This window comes from Podarcis tiliguerta (assembly GCF_965153285.1).
Source record: "Podarcis tiliguerta genome assembly, chromosome: 16".
In the NCBI taxonomy this organism is placed as follows: domain Eukaryota; kingdom Metazoa; phylum Chordata; class Lepidosauria; order Squamata; family Lacertidae; genus Podarcis; species Podarcis tiliguerta.
The window spans coordinates 3139803-3158284 of record NC_139549.1 but is presented as its reverse complement, the minus strand read 5'-3'; the positions used below and the strand labels follow the sequence as shown (position 1 = coordinate 3158284).

The 18482-nt window shown below is 46.6% G+C and overlaps 1 protein-coding gene and 1 long non-coding RNA gene across 6 annotated transcripts in view; one reads left to right on the top strand and one right to left on the bottom strand.

Annotated features, from left to right (window-relative positions):
- TUFT1 (tuftelin 1) overlaps positions 1 to 18482 on the top strand; it is a 58048-nt gene that overhangs the window by 19305 nt on the left and 20261 nt on the right. For all 4 annotated transcript variants that reach the window (XM_083416684.1, XM_083416683.1, XM_083416685.1 and 1 more), the window contains exon 2: positions 16549 to 16623. In XM_083416684.1, coding sequence (XP_083272810.1) covers positions 16549 to 16623 — 75 coding nt within the window. The remainder of the gene's footprint in view (positions 1 to 16548; positions 16624 to 18482) is intronic.
- LOC310666273 overlaps positions 1 to 18482 on the bottom strand; it is a 113483-nt gene that overhangs the window by 87065 nt on the left and 7936 nt on the right. The gene's annotated exons all lie outside the window — the stretch shown is intronic.

Below are 18482 nucleotides of genomic sequence, written 5' to 3'. Positions count from 1 at the left end.
GGCTATTCATCAGGAAATAAGGATTTGTTTTAAGTTTTTCAGGTGTGCTAAAACTCAGTCTAATTTTTTAAAAAAAAGTTTAACCACATCAGTTAGCAAACATGGATACATATGCTACAATGTTGTTGCTTTAGTTGAATAAGTTGTTTAAATTGTTATTAAGTAAATGAACCTTCCAATAAAGTACAGCAGAAAAGTTGTCCAAATATAAACAGTTAACTCATTGAACCTCACAATAATTTCATAATTATGTATTTCTAATAGTATAACCAAATCAGTGATTTTTGATATAACTGTAAAAACTGCTCTGGAAAATTATGATTCCAAAAAGGAAGCCTTCATCTGGTTGTAATTATTGAGATTATACCAGCAACAATGAGTCAGTCTGTAAAAAAAAAAAAAGTTTTAAATCAAGTCTTACTGACTAGTGGTTTAAATCGTGATTTAAATCAGATCCACCCTGTTTTAGGGACTCTCCCACCATTACCTCTCACTTGTGAAGGCCGCCTAGTGACCATCTCTCTCTGGTGAGTTTGGGGTTGTCCCATCTCCCACTCCCCCCCCCCCAATAAAATTATCAAAGCAGGGTCCCTGTGACTCTTTAAATCCCAGGGTAGATTTCTTTAAATCCCAGGGGTCTGGGAGTCAGCGCCTGGGGCTTGGCCTGCTACCTGGGGAGTCCCTACGGGTTTTCCAACATCTTACTATTTTGGGGGGGCTTCCAATGGGGTTCTGTGGTCTTTGATCAGAGTGTTTTGTACTGTGAGATGCAGAAATGAGTCTCGTTTCTTTTCTTTTTTTCCAAAAAAATTATTAATTTTCCAAAACTTTTTTTAAACAAACACACAAATAGAAAAACAAACATAGATCTCAACCGTATTTAAACCAAACTTGGTAACATTGTTGAGTGACTTCCTCATATCCCCCTGCTTGAATTTCAGTGTATATCATTTTAACGGTTTTCCGAAACCACTATTCTTATAAAATTAGTCACTTAACATCTTTTTATTTTCCTTTCCAACTCTGTATTAAACATATTAATTCATCCTATTATCTGATTATGTCCTATCTGTTATTTGCAAGCTTCTCCAATTAGTTTAACTTAACATATTTTACTAAATAGTCTTTAAATTTTGTCCATTCTTCCTGGTAATCCTCCTCCTTCTGGTCGCAGACTCTTAGGAATGAGTCTTGTTTCTTCGGTGCCCGAGATGCAGCGGAAAGTCAAACATGATTTAAAACTGTTATCTGAAGGAATTGCAGGTTGGCTGTTTTGACACTTCCAACCTTTTTGGGATGGCACCAGTAATGACATGATGATGCCACTCCTTGCTGGTGAAAATGGTTGCTTATCTGATGTCTCCGCTGGGAGATGAGGAGGGCAAATTAATGAGATATTCCTGAAATAGGCCTTTTTGGGGGAAGGGAGGTGGGGTAGGAGTTGAAAGGATGGATGGTGGGAACATATTTTTCAAAAAATTAATGCAAGTTCAGGCGGATGATAATGTCTTGCATTTTTGCAAAACAGAGTTGGTGTCTGTTGTGTTCGCTAATTTATTTAACAGAATTTACGTGCCACTTAATTTTAAATCAAACCTCTTAGAGGTACACGGAATTGTAAACTGCCCAGGTTGGTCTGACCCGAGAGCTAAATTTACCTGTGTTTACTCATCTTAGAGCGGTAGGTAAGGTATTGTAGTTCACCTGCGTTGTCTCTCTCTTCTTCCTTTTCTTGTTCTTTGTCTCTGCTGTTATCTGGTTTTGCAAATTCCTCTGCCCACCCAAATTCTTGAAATTGCTGAATCAAAGCATGAACTTTGACCATCTTGCAAATCGCATCCTTCACCTTAAAAGGCCAAGATAATGAGTTTCTCCTTCCCAGCCTTGTCCTTGGCTTAATTTACTGCTCATTCCTTGTCCTGGTCTTGGCATTTTAAAAAAGGAAAACAACAACACTCTGAAGGAAAGTTTTTTCCCCTTTCTTTAATGAGTAGTTGTCGCTTGGATAAAAATTTGGGCATTTGACCCAGCAAAAAAGAAAGATTTATCCAGTTGACCAGTCAAGTAACAGTGAAGCATTTTGCAATTTATTTGTGTTGGAACAGAAATGTGATTTAAATCGTTTAAAGTTTAAATAATCAGCAGGCTTAGCAGGTAGGTGGAACACAAAAACAAAGTACGGTAGCTAGCTCTGGTTTATAAGCAAAGGAATCCAGCTCCTTTTTATTCAATGTTCCAACTTTGCACAACACTCCCTAAGGCTTCCAATAAACAAACAGATCATGACACGCGCTTTTTATTTAATCCTGGAACACAGAATCTGCTTCAAGTCAATTTTTTAAGGAAGGATATTAAGCCAAATAACGTAACAGCAAGCTTTTTTTTTTTTAAAAAGCCAAACCTGAAACAAAGGCTGTTTTTGCTAAGTAGACAGCCGTCCACTTTGTCAAGCCTCATAGAATATTGGACTGCTGGCGAATTGACAGCATTTAAGTGGTCAGTTGGCTGGTGTACAAGCCCTAATTTTAAGCTAAAGGAGGAAGGCTTCTGAGTGGATTTTAGCATATATATATATATATATATATATATATATGCAGGTTTTGGTGTCCTCGGGTGTCTTCCCGTGTAAAAGTTGGGGTGTCTAGGCGACGTTTCGACGAGGTCTCACTCGTCATCTTCAGGCTGGTGCTTTCGGCTTCTTGTTACTGGAACAGAGCAGGATCTCAGTGTTTGAGTTCCTATAAATACTGTTGAGGAGGTGTGGTGTATAGCCTCCAATGTTCTGGGCAGAGAGGAGGTTCCCAGGCTAGTGTGCCTTTTCTTCTTTTGTTCCTTAATTACTTGAGGGATATCTTGAGTGATTTCTTGAGTGATTTCCTGAATCCCACTTAGGTGGGTCATTAGGTGTGGATTAGTTGCTAAAGCCTTTGTGTCTTGAACTCTTGAACTTTGTGAAGAGTTTTTCTGAGAAGATGGCTGTACTGCACTTGGTTGTGCTCTGGCTTGGCTTCGTGTATAGGGGCGAGCTGTGGTTTTGTGGCCTGTGCCAGCCAGATCTGTGTAGGGATTGCAGGGGGGTGCAGCATCCGGAGGTGCCACCCTGGTTTGGCTACTGGATGGTGTCTGTAATTTATCTGTGGAGAGGGTCTGGGTTTGGGTCTGGTGTGGTTGATTGGTGATGGCGTTCTGTGTGCCTCTGGATCTGGTGTCAGATTTTGTGGGGAGGGCTAATTTCCAGATGTCTGGCAAGCGGGATGTGTCGTCACGCTTGTTCATGTTGTGAGGGTGTTTCTCTATCTCGATGGCTTCCATGATTATTCTCTTGTGGTGATGTTCCATGTTAAAGAGCAATTTGGAATCTGCAAAATTAATTTCGTGTCCTGTTTCTTTCATGTGTTGGAAAAGAGAGGTAATTACTTTTGTTCCTCAAGTAATTAAGGAACAAAAGAAGAAAAGGCACACTAGCCTGGGAACCTCCTCTCTGCCCAGAACATTGGAGGCTATACACCACACCTCCTCAACAGTATTTATAGGAACTCAAACACTGAGATCCTGCTCTGTTCCAGTAACAAGAAGCCGAAAGCACCAGCCTGAAGATGACGAGTGAGACCTCGTCGAAACGTCGCCTAGACACCCCAACTTTTACACGGGAAGACACCCGAGGACACCAAAACCTGCATTCCTGTACCCGTGAAAATCTACGAAAGCATATATATATATATATATATATGCTGCTGGGAGAGTAATAAAAGGTCAAAGGGGGAAAATCATCTCTTCTGGTTAGAAACAGGGATGCTCACCTGATCCCCATCATTGCTCACCTTTAGGAAAACCTTTTTCCTTTCTGCAAGGCTTTCGGCTTTCAGTTACCTGTAGGCTCCTTGATTAAGTGGGATGTTTTAATCCCACCTTTTAAAAATACAGTTGTCTTTTTCTGTTTTATGCTGGTTTTAAATAATGTAAATAAGCAACGGGAATGCTTAGCTAGGATGCAGCTCAAATCTCCCTGCCCCAAGGTGGTTGTTCCCTGCCCACTCCTAAAGAAAAAAAAGTGTTTTGCCAGGGATATATTGTGTGATCATTGAGAAGGAAAGTTACCGTATTTTTTGCTCTATAAGACTCGCTTTTTCCCTCCTAAAAAGTACGGGGAAATGTGTGTGCGTCTTATGGAGCGAATGCAGGCTGCGCAGCTATCCCAGAAGCCAGAACAGCAAGAGGGATTGCTGCTTTCACTGCGCAGCGATCCCTCTTGCTGTTCTGGCTTCTGAGATTCAGAATATATTTTTTCTTGTTTTCCTTCTCCAAAAACTAGGTGCGTCTGTGGTCTGATGCGTCTCATAGAGCGAAAAATACGGTACCTGTTTTTTGATCTACTGTGACCCTCTGTTCTTATTAGGCAGGGTTATGAATGTGAACTCCTGGCTTATCACAGACTTCTGAAATGGCGTCTTTGTGACTCAGATTTCATTTGGAAAACCGTATCTTTATTAAAAATAAAGATTTTGGGTTGGGTGCAGGTGTGGGGTTTTTGTGTGTGCTAGTTTTCCTGGTCATAAATTCTAGCGCTTACGTCTTGATTTCCATCATTCTGTTTACATTGCAATGGTTTGTGTTAGAAAACTCTGGCTTTTAAAAAATCAGTTTACCGCCACATCACGCTGAATTTTAAATGGCGGTAAAGAACTGTAATTTTGTCACTGCAAGTTTTCCCGAGTTTACAGTCTTGCAAATGCCCCCTCTCCTACAAGAAATGATTAAGGCAGAAATTAGAGCTAAACTTCCACAGAATGCAGTCGTGGCATCTCAGGACTCCAACTAGGTATTTTAAAATTCCTAGGCAGGGTCATAACAATAGCATTCCTCGTCTTCAGGGTGGATTTATAAACCTCTTCTCCCACCCTTGAGTTCTTGAGGAAAGTGACTGTTTTTACGATTCCTATTTTCATCAGTTGTGTGCTAAGCCCATCCCAAACCTGTTATAAGATGGCGCTGTCTGTTAAACCACAGAGCCTCTTGGGCTTGCCGATCAGAAGGTCGGCGGTTCGAATCCCCGCGACAGGGTGCGCTCCCGTTGCTCAGTCCCTGCTTCCGCCAACTTAGCAGTTCGAAAGCACACCAAAGTGCAAGTAGATAAATAGGTACCACTCTGGCGGGAAGGTAAACGGCGTTTCCGTGCGCTGCTCTGGTTTCACCAGAAGCGGCTTAGTCCTGCTGGCCGCATGACCTGGAAGCTGTACGCCGGCTCCCTCGGCCAGTAAAGCGAGATGAGCGCCGCAACCCCAGAGTCGGCCACGACTGGACCTAACGGTCCCTTTACCTTTCCCTATCTCTTGTTTTGGGATGAGCCAGTTTTGTGGTTACTGTGTGAATGTATCCACGTTCTAGCAACCGAGGGTGCCTTAGCGGTGACGTCACAGGTGCTGTCCACTAGGTGCCTGCGGCCTTTCTGCAATTACATCCTGGATCACAAGAGCCTGGCTAGCTGGACTCCAATATAAATGCTAGTTATTACCAAATACGTAACATGCTTGCAGTTGGGAGTTAGTTATTATCAAATACATAACGTGCTTGCAGTTGGGAGTCGGAAGTTTGTAATGTAGGTTGATGACACAACAGCAGCAAGAACAACAAACCCAGAGGGATTTTGTGGCTAATATCCTACCTGGATGGATACTGGTGATTAAGCACACTGAGGACTAGTAACTTGCCTCTCTTCCCAAGTTCAATGCCCAGTATCTCCAGTTAACCCACCTCAAGTCGGAGTGTTGTGGAAAGGACTTCTGGCTGGGCTCTAAGCCCCGCTGAAGAGAAAATGGGAAGGCTTTGTACAACAGCCGTGTAAATGAGGCCACAAACTTTTTCTTCTGTTCACATCCTATCAGGTGGCGGCTGTTATTTTTTATTTTTATTTAACCTGTCCTTCCTCCAGTATTCCCATCTTATCCTACCAACATCCCTGTGAGGTAGGCCTGTGTGACCGACTTAAGGTTCACACAGTAGAATTTGGAACCCGGGTCTTGATGACCAGAATTCAGTAGCGCACCACATTGGCTAAAATATGTCAATTAGTGCCTTTTTAATTGATGAGCGTTGGAAAATATCACCTGCGTCAAAATCTCCACTTAATTACCGTATTTTCCCGTGTATAAGACTAGGTTTTTTCATTAGAAAACAATGTCAAAAATTAGGGGGCGTCTTATACACTGATACACCCCCCCGAAAAAGCAGGGGCATCTTATACATGGAGGCATCTTATAGATGGAAAAATATGGTAAATATGGGCCAATCCTTCCCTCTCAGCCTAATCACCCTGATCCATTGAGCTTTGTGACTTGAGTTGAGATTTGAACTCTGAACCTAGTCTGACTCTCATTCTACACCTCACTGCTCCTTCTCCCCCCAGGGAGCCACCACAGTTAAGACACCGCCCTCCCATTACCACCCTGTTATTAGTTCCCATCTTAGAGAAGAAGTAAATACATTTATTTATTTCATAAAATTTATACAAATCTTGATTGTAAAAAGCCTCCAAGTGGTTTTCAAAAAATGAGTAAGACTCATTACCTGAAGGCAGCGTCTACTCACTGTAAGTGACCATCCCAACGGCTGTTTTAAGGCATCCATTCCTCTTAACCTTGGGGAAAAAACTACAAATAGGGGTTTGGTTATGTGTTTCTTGCTCATTAGTGTCTTGAAAAATACCTATCGCTCTGACCTCATGTTTTCTCATAAACGTCGCTCGCAAATGGGTTCTGATGGAGTGAGGAATGTAAAGATAATTATAACCCTGCGTGGAAAATGGGACTGTAATCTTTCTGCAACATTTAACATGCCCCTTGCCGAGTGGGTAATTGTGCCGGGGACTCGGGAGAATCGCATTTGCGTAATCAAGACATCTCCTGGGACTTAAATTGCGGCGTGTTGCTCGTTCAGTCATTTATTTCTCAGGAGAGAGCCGCGAGGCTTAGCTGCAATTTCGTTCAGCTGATCGCATCTCGGCTTGAAGTGACAGATCCAGATGCGTGTCAAAGCTCTCCTGACACAGCACATAATGCCTTTTGAGGTTTTAAAAGAGGAATCTGGCTGAGCGGTGGACAGCAAAGGTGAATGGAGATACATTGGAAACTGGTGCTCTGAAAACCTGGGGAAATCTGCGTGCCGCTGTGACGAAGACCACCCACCCACAGCCCCTGCTAGATGTAATTAGTGCTGTGCTAGATGCTCTTTTCAGTTGCAAAATTGATTTTGCGATGCCTCTTTGTGCAAAAACGCTAAGGGGTTGTTTTTCAGAGTCTTGAGTCCACAGACGGTGCAGATCTACAGCAACTGCCAATGTTTGCATGACTTCTGAACTGGGATGCAGTCGGTTTTAGTTAATTGCTTTAAGGTTGGGCATTTGCCTAGCCAAGAAATAAAATAGAAAATTGACCGACTGGCCAGAGCAACGACCCCCAACCTGGTCCACAGGTTTTGGACTACATCTGTGAAGCAGAACTCCCTCCTCAGAAGAAGAAGAAGAAGAAGAGTTTGGATTTGATATCCCGCCTTTCACTCCCTTTAAGGAGTCTCAAAGCGGCTGACAATCTCCTTTCCCTTCCTCCCCCACAACAAACACTCTGTGAGGTGAGTGAGGCTGAGAGACTTCAGAGAAGTGTGACTGGCCCAAGGTCACCCAGCAGCTGCATGTGGAGGAGCGGAGACGCGAACCCGGTTCCCCAGATTACGAGACTACCGCTCTTAACCACTACACCACACTGGCTCTCAGTTGCCTCTGCTGGGGCAGACCAGCTCCATCTGGCCTCCTCTCCCCCCATATTTCATTGGGGAAAACCATTCCATCAGGCTGCGTCAGTGGGAGAGATGGGATTCAATAGGGCACATCACATCAGCTTTTCTGGAGATCCCGTTCCGCTACACACCTCCTGCCCCTGAACTACGCCAGCATTTGGTCATTACAGGAACACCTGTTGAGAAATAGGTGCTTGAGTTTTTCTCTTCCCTCCCTGTCCCTTTTTCCTTGTGTGTCTTTTTAAAAAAATATTAAAATATTGAGGTAGGGACTGTCTTGTCTGGAATCTATGTTAAGCAGCAGAGGGATTATCCACTTCTGTGCCCGTTCTCCTTTCCCATCCCGGCTGGCCACCTAGAAGAATTTGCAGCTAAGAACTTACACCTGGGTTTGTGCTTTTTCCCGGGAACTGTAGGGTGTTCAGGGTACTGGGAATTGCAGTTCTACAGCTCCCAGGAATCTCTCAGGAGTGTTGTTGGGGGGGAGGTCATGATTCTTAAAGTGTTATCGGCATGCTTCCAAATATACAAGCATAAGATTAACCTTGGATCCGAAGGAAAAATTCCGTGCTTAGGCTGTTTACATAGAGCAAGCTCCTTGACCGTTAACAAAATATTAACTTCTGCATCTTGACTCGTATTTTCTGGGGTGGTTTTCTTTTTGCACATGTGTGTGTGTGTGTATATAGATATATAATTCCCCCAGGGGCTTTCCCCACCTTGATACTGGTGAATGGCGTGACTCATTTCCTGAAACACTCAGCCAATCTGTGAAGTTCTGCCCTCCCCCTTACCATATATGGGGTGATTGCAGAATCTCACCTGTGTATTTTGTGTTTGCGTGGCAATGGCTGCTATAGAGACCAGGTTAATAACCGCTTCGGTTGACCGGCCACGCCTTCAGAATTCTTGGTGGGGCTGGTCGATCTCTGCCACAAATCCTCATATTTCAGGAACTGGAGTGAGTGTCCCAAACAGGGAAAAGCTAGTCAGTCAGCCGCTGGAATAAAATCTGCAATTAGTCGAATCTCCTGGAGATAACAGCATGCTTTACATCAGCAAATTTTGACCATATGTTAGTGGGCATTGTGATTCAGTAACAACTCCAAGTTGAAGAAACCATTGCTCTAGATCATGCCCCCCCCCCTCCGAAGTGTTGGACTACAACTCCCATCATCCACTGGCAGCGGCAGCAATGGATGATGGGAGTTGGAGTCCCAGCAGCATCTGTTTTGCAGGCACCAGGTTGGGGAAGCCTACTGTAGGCGCAGAAATGCATCTTTTATTTGTGAGTTGTATATGGCCACAGTCACACCATGTACCGTATTTTTCGCTCTATAGGACGCACTTTTTCCCCTCCAAAAATTAAGGGGAAATGTGTCTGCGTCCTATAGAGTGAATGCAGGCTGCGCCGCTAAGCCCAAAGGCAGAACAGGGAGATGGAGCGCTGTGGAGGGCTCCGTCTTGCTGTTCTAGCTTGGGGACGGCTGCGCGCAAAGCCTCTTCAGGACAGCGGGGTGTCTTCACCCTGCTGTCCTGCAGAGGCTAGCAAGGCTGTTCCCAAGCCAGAACAGCGAGACGGAGGGCTCCGTCTCGCTCTTCTAGCTTGGGGACGGCTGCACGCAAAGCCTCTGCAGGGCAGCAGGGTGCTGCGCTCCAAAGGCTTCAGGGATCTTTGAGGCTGGGGGTGGGGGGAAGCAGCGTACCGTATTTTTCGCTCTATAAGATGCACCAGACCACAAGACGCACCTAGTTTTTGGAGGAGGAAAACAGGAAAAAAATATATCCTGAATCTCAGAAGCCAGAACAGCAAGAGGGATCGCTGCACAGTGAAAGCAGAAATCCCTCTTGCTGTTCTGGCTTCTGGGATAGCTGCGCAGCCTGCATTCGCTCCATAAGACGCACACACATTTCCCCTTGCTTTTTAGGAGGGAAAAAATAAGTCTTATAGAGCAAAAAATACGGTATTTGAAAGCACTGTGATATCACTTGGAAGAAATACTGGTCGTGGTAGTTTAGGCTGCTGAGAGTTGTTAGGAGAACGCCCCCCCCCCCCAATCAAATATTCATATAGCAGCAGAGATTCAAATTGGCTTCTAATTGTATTTTTATTGCTGCTTCTGCTTCTTACGTTGCCGTATTATGGCTTGAATCCTATGGAATTCGGATTCTAACATGATAGAGTACAATGTGTAAGAACTAAAAGAAGCAATAAAGATGCAGGTTAAAAAGAATTGCAAATGCTACCATGGGCAGAAAAAAAAATAATTACGCCGTTTGCCCTGCAGGACTCTTGGCAATTTTAATGTGGCCCATGGCAGCAAAGCAAAGTTTGAGAACCTCTGACCTAGGCATAAGCCCAAAGGAGATGGAGAAAAAGGGGGGGGGGATGAAGGCATTGTTTCAGTCAAGGGCCTGTATTCCAGCCACCCTCTTAGTTTTGGTGATTCCCGCATTCACCACCTGCATTCTTCCAAGTTTATCTGTGCATAATGAGGACTAGAACCTTGTTGGTGTGTATGTGCTTTTAAAAGCTGAAATTCTCTGAGATCAGAATTTGAGGCTCAGTATCATAATGGGGCGCGGGTGGCGCTGTGGGTAAACGCCTCAGCGCCTAGGACTTGCCGATTGAAAGGTCGGCGGTTCGAATCCCCGTGGTGGGATGAGCTGCTATCGTTCGGTCCCAGCTCCTGCCAACCTAGCAGTTCGAAAGCACCCCTAAGTGCAAGTAGATAAATAGGGACCGCTTACTAGCGGGAAGGTAAACGGCGTTTCCGTGTGCGGCTCTGGCTCGCCAGAGCAGCGATGTCACGCTGGCCACGTGACCCGGAAGTGTCTCCGGACAGCGCTGGCTCCGGGCCTATAGAGTGAGATGAGCGCACAACCCTAGAGTCTGGCAAGACTGGCCCGTACGGGCAGGGGTACCTTTACCTTTACTATCATATTATGTGTGGGTTTTGTGTGCTCCTGGATAACAGAACGAGCCTGTTTTTATTTTTTATTTTGGTTCTGCAGCTCTGCGGGCTTTGATTTGGGAATCAAGAAGGCATTTTCTGCTCTGCCCTGTGGCGCCATTTCTGTTCCCCTGCAGTTTGCCTTCTGCCAAAAGCTACCGTATTTTTCGCCCTATAGGACGCACTTTTTCCCCTCCAAAAATGAAGGGGAAATGTGTGTGCGTCCTATGGGGCGAATGCAGGCTTTCGCTGAAGCCTGGAGAGCCGCAGCGCCAGCCCCACAAGATTGGGGGACAGTGGGGAGGCGGAACGCTGCCATCCCACTGTCTCCCCATGTGGTTTGGAGGCTGATGGCGGGGAGACGCTTGCTTGTCCCCGCCGCCAGCCCCGCAAGCTCCGGGGACAGCGGGGAGGCGCAGCGCATCTTCCCGTTGTCCCCGGACCTGGTCTGCAGGCGGGCGGTGGGGAGAAGCACTCTTCTCCCCACTGCCGGCCCCACAAGCGCCTGGGGGGGAAATAATATTTTTTTCTTTATTTCCCCCCTAAAAAACTTGGTGCGTTCTATGGGCCGGTGCGTCCTATGGGGCGAAAAATACGGTACGTCGTGGGGCTCACTCTCTGCTGTGGCGAAACCTCATAACTTGCGCAATTACATTACATAAATGATAAAGCCCTTACGTTATGCCAGGCGAGTTCTTTTCAGTGCAGAGGGAACGTATTGTGAGCAAACCGAAAGCGGAATACTGATTGTATTCTCTGGCTTGAATTCCTTTCCAGACACGAGACGGGTAGATGTGGTGCAATCTTTTGACCCTCTTATACCCCACTTGCTATCTCCAGCTGAATCCCCCCCCCCCAAAGTCAAATATCTTCTTGCAAATGTGAGCGCGTTTGTTCAGGGCAGACTCTGCACATCTGGAGCAGCAGCTGGGTTGTCCTGGGTGTGGAATGACACATTGCGGAGATCCTGCTCCCAGTTTGCCTAAAAAATGTTGCCGTCCCGGTTTGTTCCTGATTCTTGCTTCATAAGCCCTGGATGTCGTAATTGAGAATTGGGACAGACCCAGAGCAAGGGGGGAAAGCCCCAAAATGTCAGAGGTGGGCGGAGGATGCCTTGCCCTTGTGCCACAAATCGCCCCAGGTCGACCCGAACTCCTGGTCGCCTGTCAACGTGGTGCCGGAATGGTGTTGTTTTTTTTTGAAACTGCAAACAAGGTGACGACCGTGACTTTAATAGGCTTCGCTAGAGCCTTTTGCCCGCCAGGTAATTAAGCTACGCCTTTCTGTGCCACGTTGAAAGACGTTGTGCTCTCGAAGCAGCTTCTGGAACGCCCGCCCTCTCAACTGGAATTGGGCGTTGAAGGGCTGGCAGCGCGCGTACAAATTGCTGGCGATTAAAGCAAGGGAAACGTGGCTCGGTCCTAATTGTGGCCCCCTGGGCGTCCAGGTGGGGTCACGGGTATCCTAAACAGGTGTGTGCAGTTCCACAGAGGTGTGATGTGCTGAGGTTGGCGGGTGTTTTTCCTTCCCCTGGACAGGACGCTCTCTCTTGCACCTTGCCCAAATGCTCACGCTTTGCTGATCGCGCCGTACTTGTCTGCCGTGTTAATTAGCTGAACGGCAGGAGGATCTTGGCTCGCACCAGCACCCACGATACTCAAGCAATCTGCTCACGAGGAGCCCGCCAGCAGGAGAGGAAAGCAACAGCACATGCTCTCAGATGGCGTGCAAATTTGTCGAGAGAGGCCTTGTGTCAGGTGTTGTGTGACATTGACTGTTGCACCCCGTGTCACTCCATTTCATAAAATGCGTTCAGGACGTCAAGGGGGTGTCAGAACGTAGGGTGGTTCTCCAGTAAACCAGGTGTAGGCCACCTGTCATGTAGGATTTAATAATAAATAATAATAAATTTTAATAATAAAGAATAATAAATTTTATTTATACCCTGCCCTCCCCAGCCAAGACTGGGCTCAGGGTGGCTAACACCAGGTATAAAAACAACTGACTGAAATACAACTTAAAAACAAGATTAAAATACGACATTAAAATGCAGCCTCATTTCAGTAGAAACTCAAATCAAAAACTTTTTGGAGATGAAAACGTCAAGTCTTCACCAAGGCGAACTATCCAGACTGGTCCTACGTGGGCCAGAAAAAAAGCCAGGGAAGTCCCCAAATAGAAGTTCTATCACAGAAGGAGAAAGGAAAGAGGGAAAGGGGATCAAGTGGATTCCAAGCCAATGGCCAGGAGGAACAACTCATGAGGCAGAGCGTTCTACCAGGCCAGAGCCAGTGTTGAAAAGGCCCTGGCTCTGGTTGAGGCTGATCTTTGAGATTCCTGCATTGTCTGGGGTCGGACTGGATGACCCTCAGGGGTCCCGTCCAACTCCGCATTTCTGTGATGTCTTTCAGGTGATTTCGGACTACAGCTCCCATTCAGCGTTCGAAATTCGCCAGGCACGTGCCCACCTGCCACCTGGAGTTGCAGGCCTGGGGATCCTCGGATTTTGACCAGGGGTCAGCAAACTTTTTCAGCAGGGGGCCGGTCCACTGTCCCTCAGACCTTGTGGGGGGCCGGACTATATTTTGAAAAAATAATAATGAATTCCTATGCCCCACAAATAACCCAGAGATGCAGTTTAAATAAAGGTACCGTATTTTTCGCACCATAGGATGCACCGGACAATAGGACGCACTTGGTTTTAGAGCGGGGAGAACAAGAAAAAAAAATTATCCCCCTCTCTGCCCAGCGCCCCTTCAGCGAAGCAGCAGGAGGCGCTGCGCAGAGAGGGGGAGAATTCCCCCTCTCTTGTTTTCCCCCTCTAAAACAAGGTGCCGTTTAAGGTGCGTTCAGATGCCTTCAGGCGGCTACCTCGGAAGCCTGGAGATCGAGAGGGGTCGGTGTGCACTGACCCCTCTCACTCCCCAGGCTTCAGGTTCCTTTCGACCTGCTCTTTGGGGCTGGCGGGGGGAAGCCCACCACCAGCCCCAAAGAGCAGGTCAGGGAGCAGCGCAAAGGCACAGCGGAGCGGCTCCTGCCATAGCCGCTCGTCACCTCTCTAGCCGGCCGAGGGTTGCGGGGCTATGCTGTCTTCGCTCCATAGGACGCACCACATTCCCCCTTCATTTTTGAAGGGGAAAAAGTGCGTCCTATGGTGCGGAAAAATACGATACACATTTCTACTCATGTAAAAACACACTGATTCCCAGACCGTCCGTGGGCCGGATTGAGAAAGCGATTGGGCCGGATCTGGCCCCCTGGTCCTTAGTTTGCCTACCCATGATCTTGACTGTTTCCACACACTAACAGCACGTCCTGTAGAATTATTCCCGTTACATTTTATCTGCACAATCGGTACGAATTTCAGGAACCAAGAAGTCACGTTGAAAAACATGACTTGGAAACCGCCTAGCTCCAAAATGGCCATTCGGCATTCCGTGATGGTGGCTGTACGCCTGGTTTAAGGAGCCATTTGGCTAAATATAATCTGAGTTTCCAACTCTGCTCCTCCCATCATCCCTTGGGTGGGCCGCCGTTTGCCGTGAAAACGTTTGCCCTGAGTTTGTTGGACGTGTGCACAGCTACTGAACGCTCTGTGGACGACTTTGCAGGGAGAGAAGAGCGTCACTTTTTCCGTGTCTCAGCCCTGAGATCTGGCGCGCGCTCTCTCTTTCTCTGTGTGTGGCTAAAGTAAGTCTATTTTCACGCTTGTTTACAAGGCTGAGAACAAGTTGCTGAACAAGTTTGGCTAGGGGCAGAAGGAGAAAAGGAAAGCCTGCATGTTAAGCTCTTTACGCCGCGCGGGGAGGCGGAAACGAATTCTCCGCGCCAACTGTCTCCCATGAATTAAAAATGAGTGCCTGTCTCTTGGGCAGAACGGCGCTTGCATTGATTCCTGCAGAGCCGAAGTTGGGCAGAGCCAGCCTGAGGCCTGGGAGGGTTTGGGGGCTCACAGGAAGCTGCCTTCTGCAGACCCAGACCTATGGTCCCTCTAGTTCAGTGCAGACTGCACTGGCTGGCAGCTGCTTGCCCAGGGTTTCAGGCCAGAGGAAATTCCCCAGCCATTCCTGGAGACGCCAGCGATGGAAGCTGGGACCTTGTGCATGCAAAGCTGCCGCTCTGCCCCTGAGCCACCTTCTCCAAAAACAAATCAAGACTCTAGTCCTCATGGTTCTGAACACAGAGGGAGTTTAAACGGGGCCTTCTGCATGCAGAGCAGCTGTTCTCTACCACCTCTGGCTGTTCGCTAAGAATTGCTAGTCACCCAAAGCTGTTATTTGTTCATGTTGTTGTTGTTTAGTCGTTTAGTCGTGTCCGCCTCTTCGTGACCCCCTGGACCAGAGCAGGCCAGGCCCTTCTGTCTTCCACTGCCTCCCGCAGTTTGGTCAGACTCATGTTGGTCTCTTCGAGAACACTGTCCCACCATCTTGTCCTCCGTCGCCCCCTTCTCCTTGCGCCCTCCATCTTTCCCAACATCAGGGTCTTTTCCAGGGAGTCTTCTCTTCTCATGAGGTGGCCAAAGTCTTGGAGCCTCAGCTTCAGGATCTGTCCTTCCAGTGAGCACTCAGGGCTGATTTCCTTCAGAATGGATACGTTTGATCTTCTTGCAGTCCATGGGACTCTCAAGAGTCTCCTCCAGCACCAGAATTCAAAAGCATCCATTCTTCGGCGATCAGCCTTCTTGATGGTCCAGCTCTCACTTCCATACATCACGACCGGGAAAACCATAGCTTTAACTATACGGACCTTTGTTGGCATGACAATGTCTCTGCTTTTTAAGATGCTGTCTAGGGTTTGTTCATAATAGTGCCTTTTTTGGGAGAATCTCTTCAGCTGTTAGACGGCGCTTCATTTCACCCACTTCAGATCCCTCTGTAAAATCAACCCATCCCATTAAGCCTTTGGCTGAGCTCTGTCATTCTTGAGATCAGGAGATCTGCTTCGCACCATGACAGAACCAGGCCTCCTGCGTGGTGGCCCCTAGCCTTTGGAACTCCCTCCCACTGCATGTATCAGACAGGCGCCTTCTCTCTCGTCTTTTTGGCACCTGTTTAATAAGTTCCTCTTTCGATAACCTTCTAAAATCTCCATCCCAGCTTCCTTCTCTCTTAGATGCGTCCAAGTTGATTTCAAGCAACCGCCATTATGTTGAGACTGTGTTTTGTATTTTAGGATGTACAGGTGAAACTCGAAAAATTTGAACATTGTGGAAAAGTTCCTTTATTTCCGTAATCCAGCTTGAAAGTTGAAACTAATATATGAGATACACTCATGACATGCCAAGCGAGATATGTCAAGCCTTGATTTGTTACCATTGCGATGATCATGGTGTACAGCTTATGAAAACCCCAAATTAACAATCTCAGAAAATTAGAATATTCAAGGAAATCAGCAAAACAAGGGTTGCAAATCGAGCAAGATTGGACCTCTGAGAAGTAGAAGCATTTCTCGCTTTGCATGTCAAGAGTCAATCTCATATATTAGTTTCGCCTTTTAAGTTGAATTACTGAAATAAACGAACTTTCCCACGACATTCTAATTTTTCGAGTTTCACCTGTGTATACATATTTCATAGACCTCATATGCAGTTATATATAACGGTTGGTTATGTTTTGATCATGCCGCAAATTTGGGCTGCCTCATGGGAAGCTATCCACGAACGAAATCGACGACAGCGCCTTGAATGACAACCTTTCTGCGGCGGTTACATTTATTAGAGATCGCTTTGGGATGCAATTTGCAAATACTGGTAAATGCTGCTAAGCCAACGTCTTGAGCGCGTCTCTTTTGCCGTCTTGTTTTTCAGGACAGTGTGAAAATACTAAGACTGACCCTCCAGAATGACCTCCCTGGGGACAGGCGCGACCAAGGAAAGCAAAAGGTGAGTGGCTTGTGTGAATAAGGCCCCGCTTGCTATACTATTTTAGCAGCCACGACTGCCCCTGAAGAACCCTGGAAGGTATAGTTTGTTGCAGGTGCTGAGATTTGTCAGCCCCCCCCCCCCCAGTTCCCCTCACAGAGCTGCAACTCTCAGCAGCTTGACTGAACCTTCCTAGGAAATTTTGGGACCTGTAGCTTTGTGATGGGAATTGGGGGGGGGGGTCTCCTCATAACTCTCAGCACCCTTAAAATGCTACAGTTCCCAGGATGCGGGCCGGATTTAGGTTTGATGAGGCCCTGAGCTACTGAAGGTAATGGGGCCTTTTATATGTCCAGCTGTCCTTTGTCAACAACAAATTGTCACTGTTTTTTTGTGCTGAATATATGCTATATGGAAATTGATGGACCTAATAGGTATCTAAAGCCATTTGCACATCACAAAATATGTATTTTATCAAAGTAATTGTTGAACTGAAATACAATTTAGAAGAAGTACCGTATTTTCCGTGTATAAGACTAGGTTTTTTGTTTTTTGTTACTAAAAAATAATGTTAAAAGGGGTGGTAGTCTTATACGCAGGGGCAGCCTCTCCATTTTCTTAATTTTGAGTGTTATACACAGAAAAATACGGTATTTTAATAGTGAAATGCAATTAAGAAGTATATGGGGGGGGGGCAAGAGAGTAGGGCCCTAAGCGATAGCTTGTTTAGCTTATACGTAAATCCGGCACTGCCCAGGTTCCTTTGGGAAGAAGCCATGTTTGTTAAATGTTGCGTAAAAAACAATGTCCAGGTCCTCATTATGGGGAGCGATTTGGGTTTCCCCAGCCACTCTGGGTGGATTCCAACAGAACACTAAAATACAATAACCTATTAAGCGTTAAAAGCTTCCCTAAACAGGGCTGCCTCCAGATGTCTTCTAAAAGTCTGGTAGTTGTTTTTCTCCTTGACGTCTGGTGGGAGGGCGTTCCACAGGGCGGGTGCCACCACCGAGAAGGCCCTCTGCTTGGTTCCCTGTAACTTGGCTTCTCGCAGGGAGGGAACCGCCGGAAGGCCCTCGGCGCTGGACCTCAGTGTCCGGGCTAAACGATGGGGGTGGAGACGCTCCTTCAGGTATACTGGGCCTTTGAGGCCGTTTAGGGCTTTCAAGTTCAGCACCAACACTTTGAATTGTGCTCAGAAACGTCCTGGAAGCCAATGTAGGTCTTTCAAGACCGGTGTTATGTGGTCTCGGCAGCTGCTCCCAGTCACCAGTCTAGCTGCCCCATTCTGGATTAGTTGTAGTTTCCAGGTCACCTTCAAAGGCAGCCCCACGTAGAGCGCATGGCAGTAGTCCAAGCGGGAGATAACTAGAGCATGCACCATTCTGGCGAGACAGTCTGCGGGCAGGTAGGGTCTCATCCTGCGTACCAGATGGAGCTGGTAGACAGCCGCCCTGGACACAGAATTAACCTGCGCCTCCATGGTCTCATCCTGCGTACCAGATGGAGCTGATAAACAGCTGCCCTGGATACAGAATTGAGCTGCGCCTCCACGGACAGCGGTGAGTCCAGAATGACTCCCAGGCTGCGCACCTCGTAATGAGGAGAGGGAGGTGTGTTTGGGGCTATATATAGAAATCTCTGGGTTTTGTGGGGCTGGAGAGCTGCCTGATTTGCAGAGGTGTTTTTTTTTAATTGTTATTAAACTTAATATTAAAGCAAGTCATGACAATAGTCTTCAAACGAAATTTAAAGTTGCAATAAAACTTTGTCTGTTGCTGCAGCATTATAAAATATTCCTAATAATAAGCTTTAATTACACATTGCTGCCATGTCGGCCACAGTTTTCAGTCAATATCTAACTGTCACATTGGCTCATT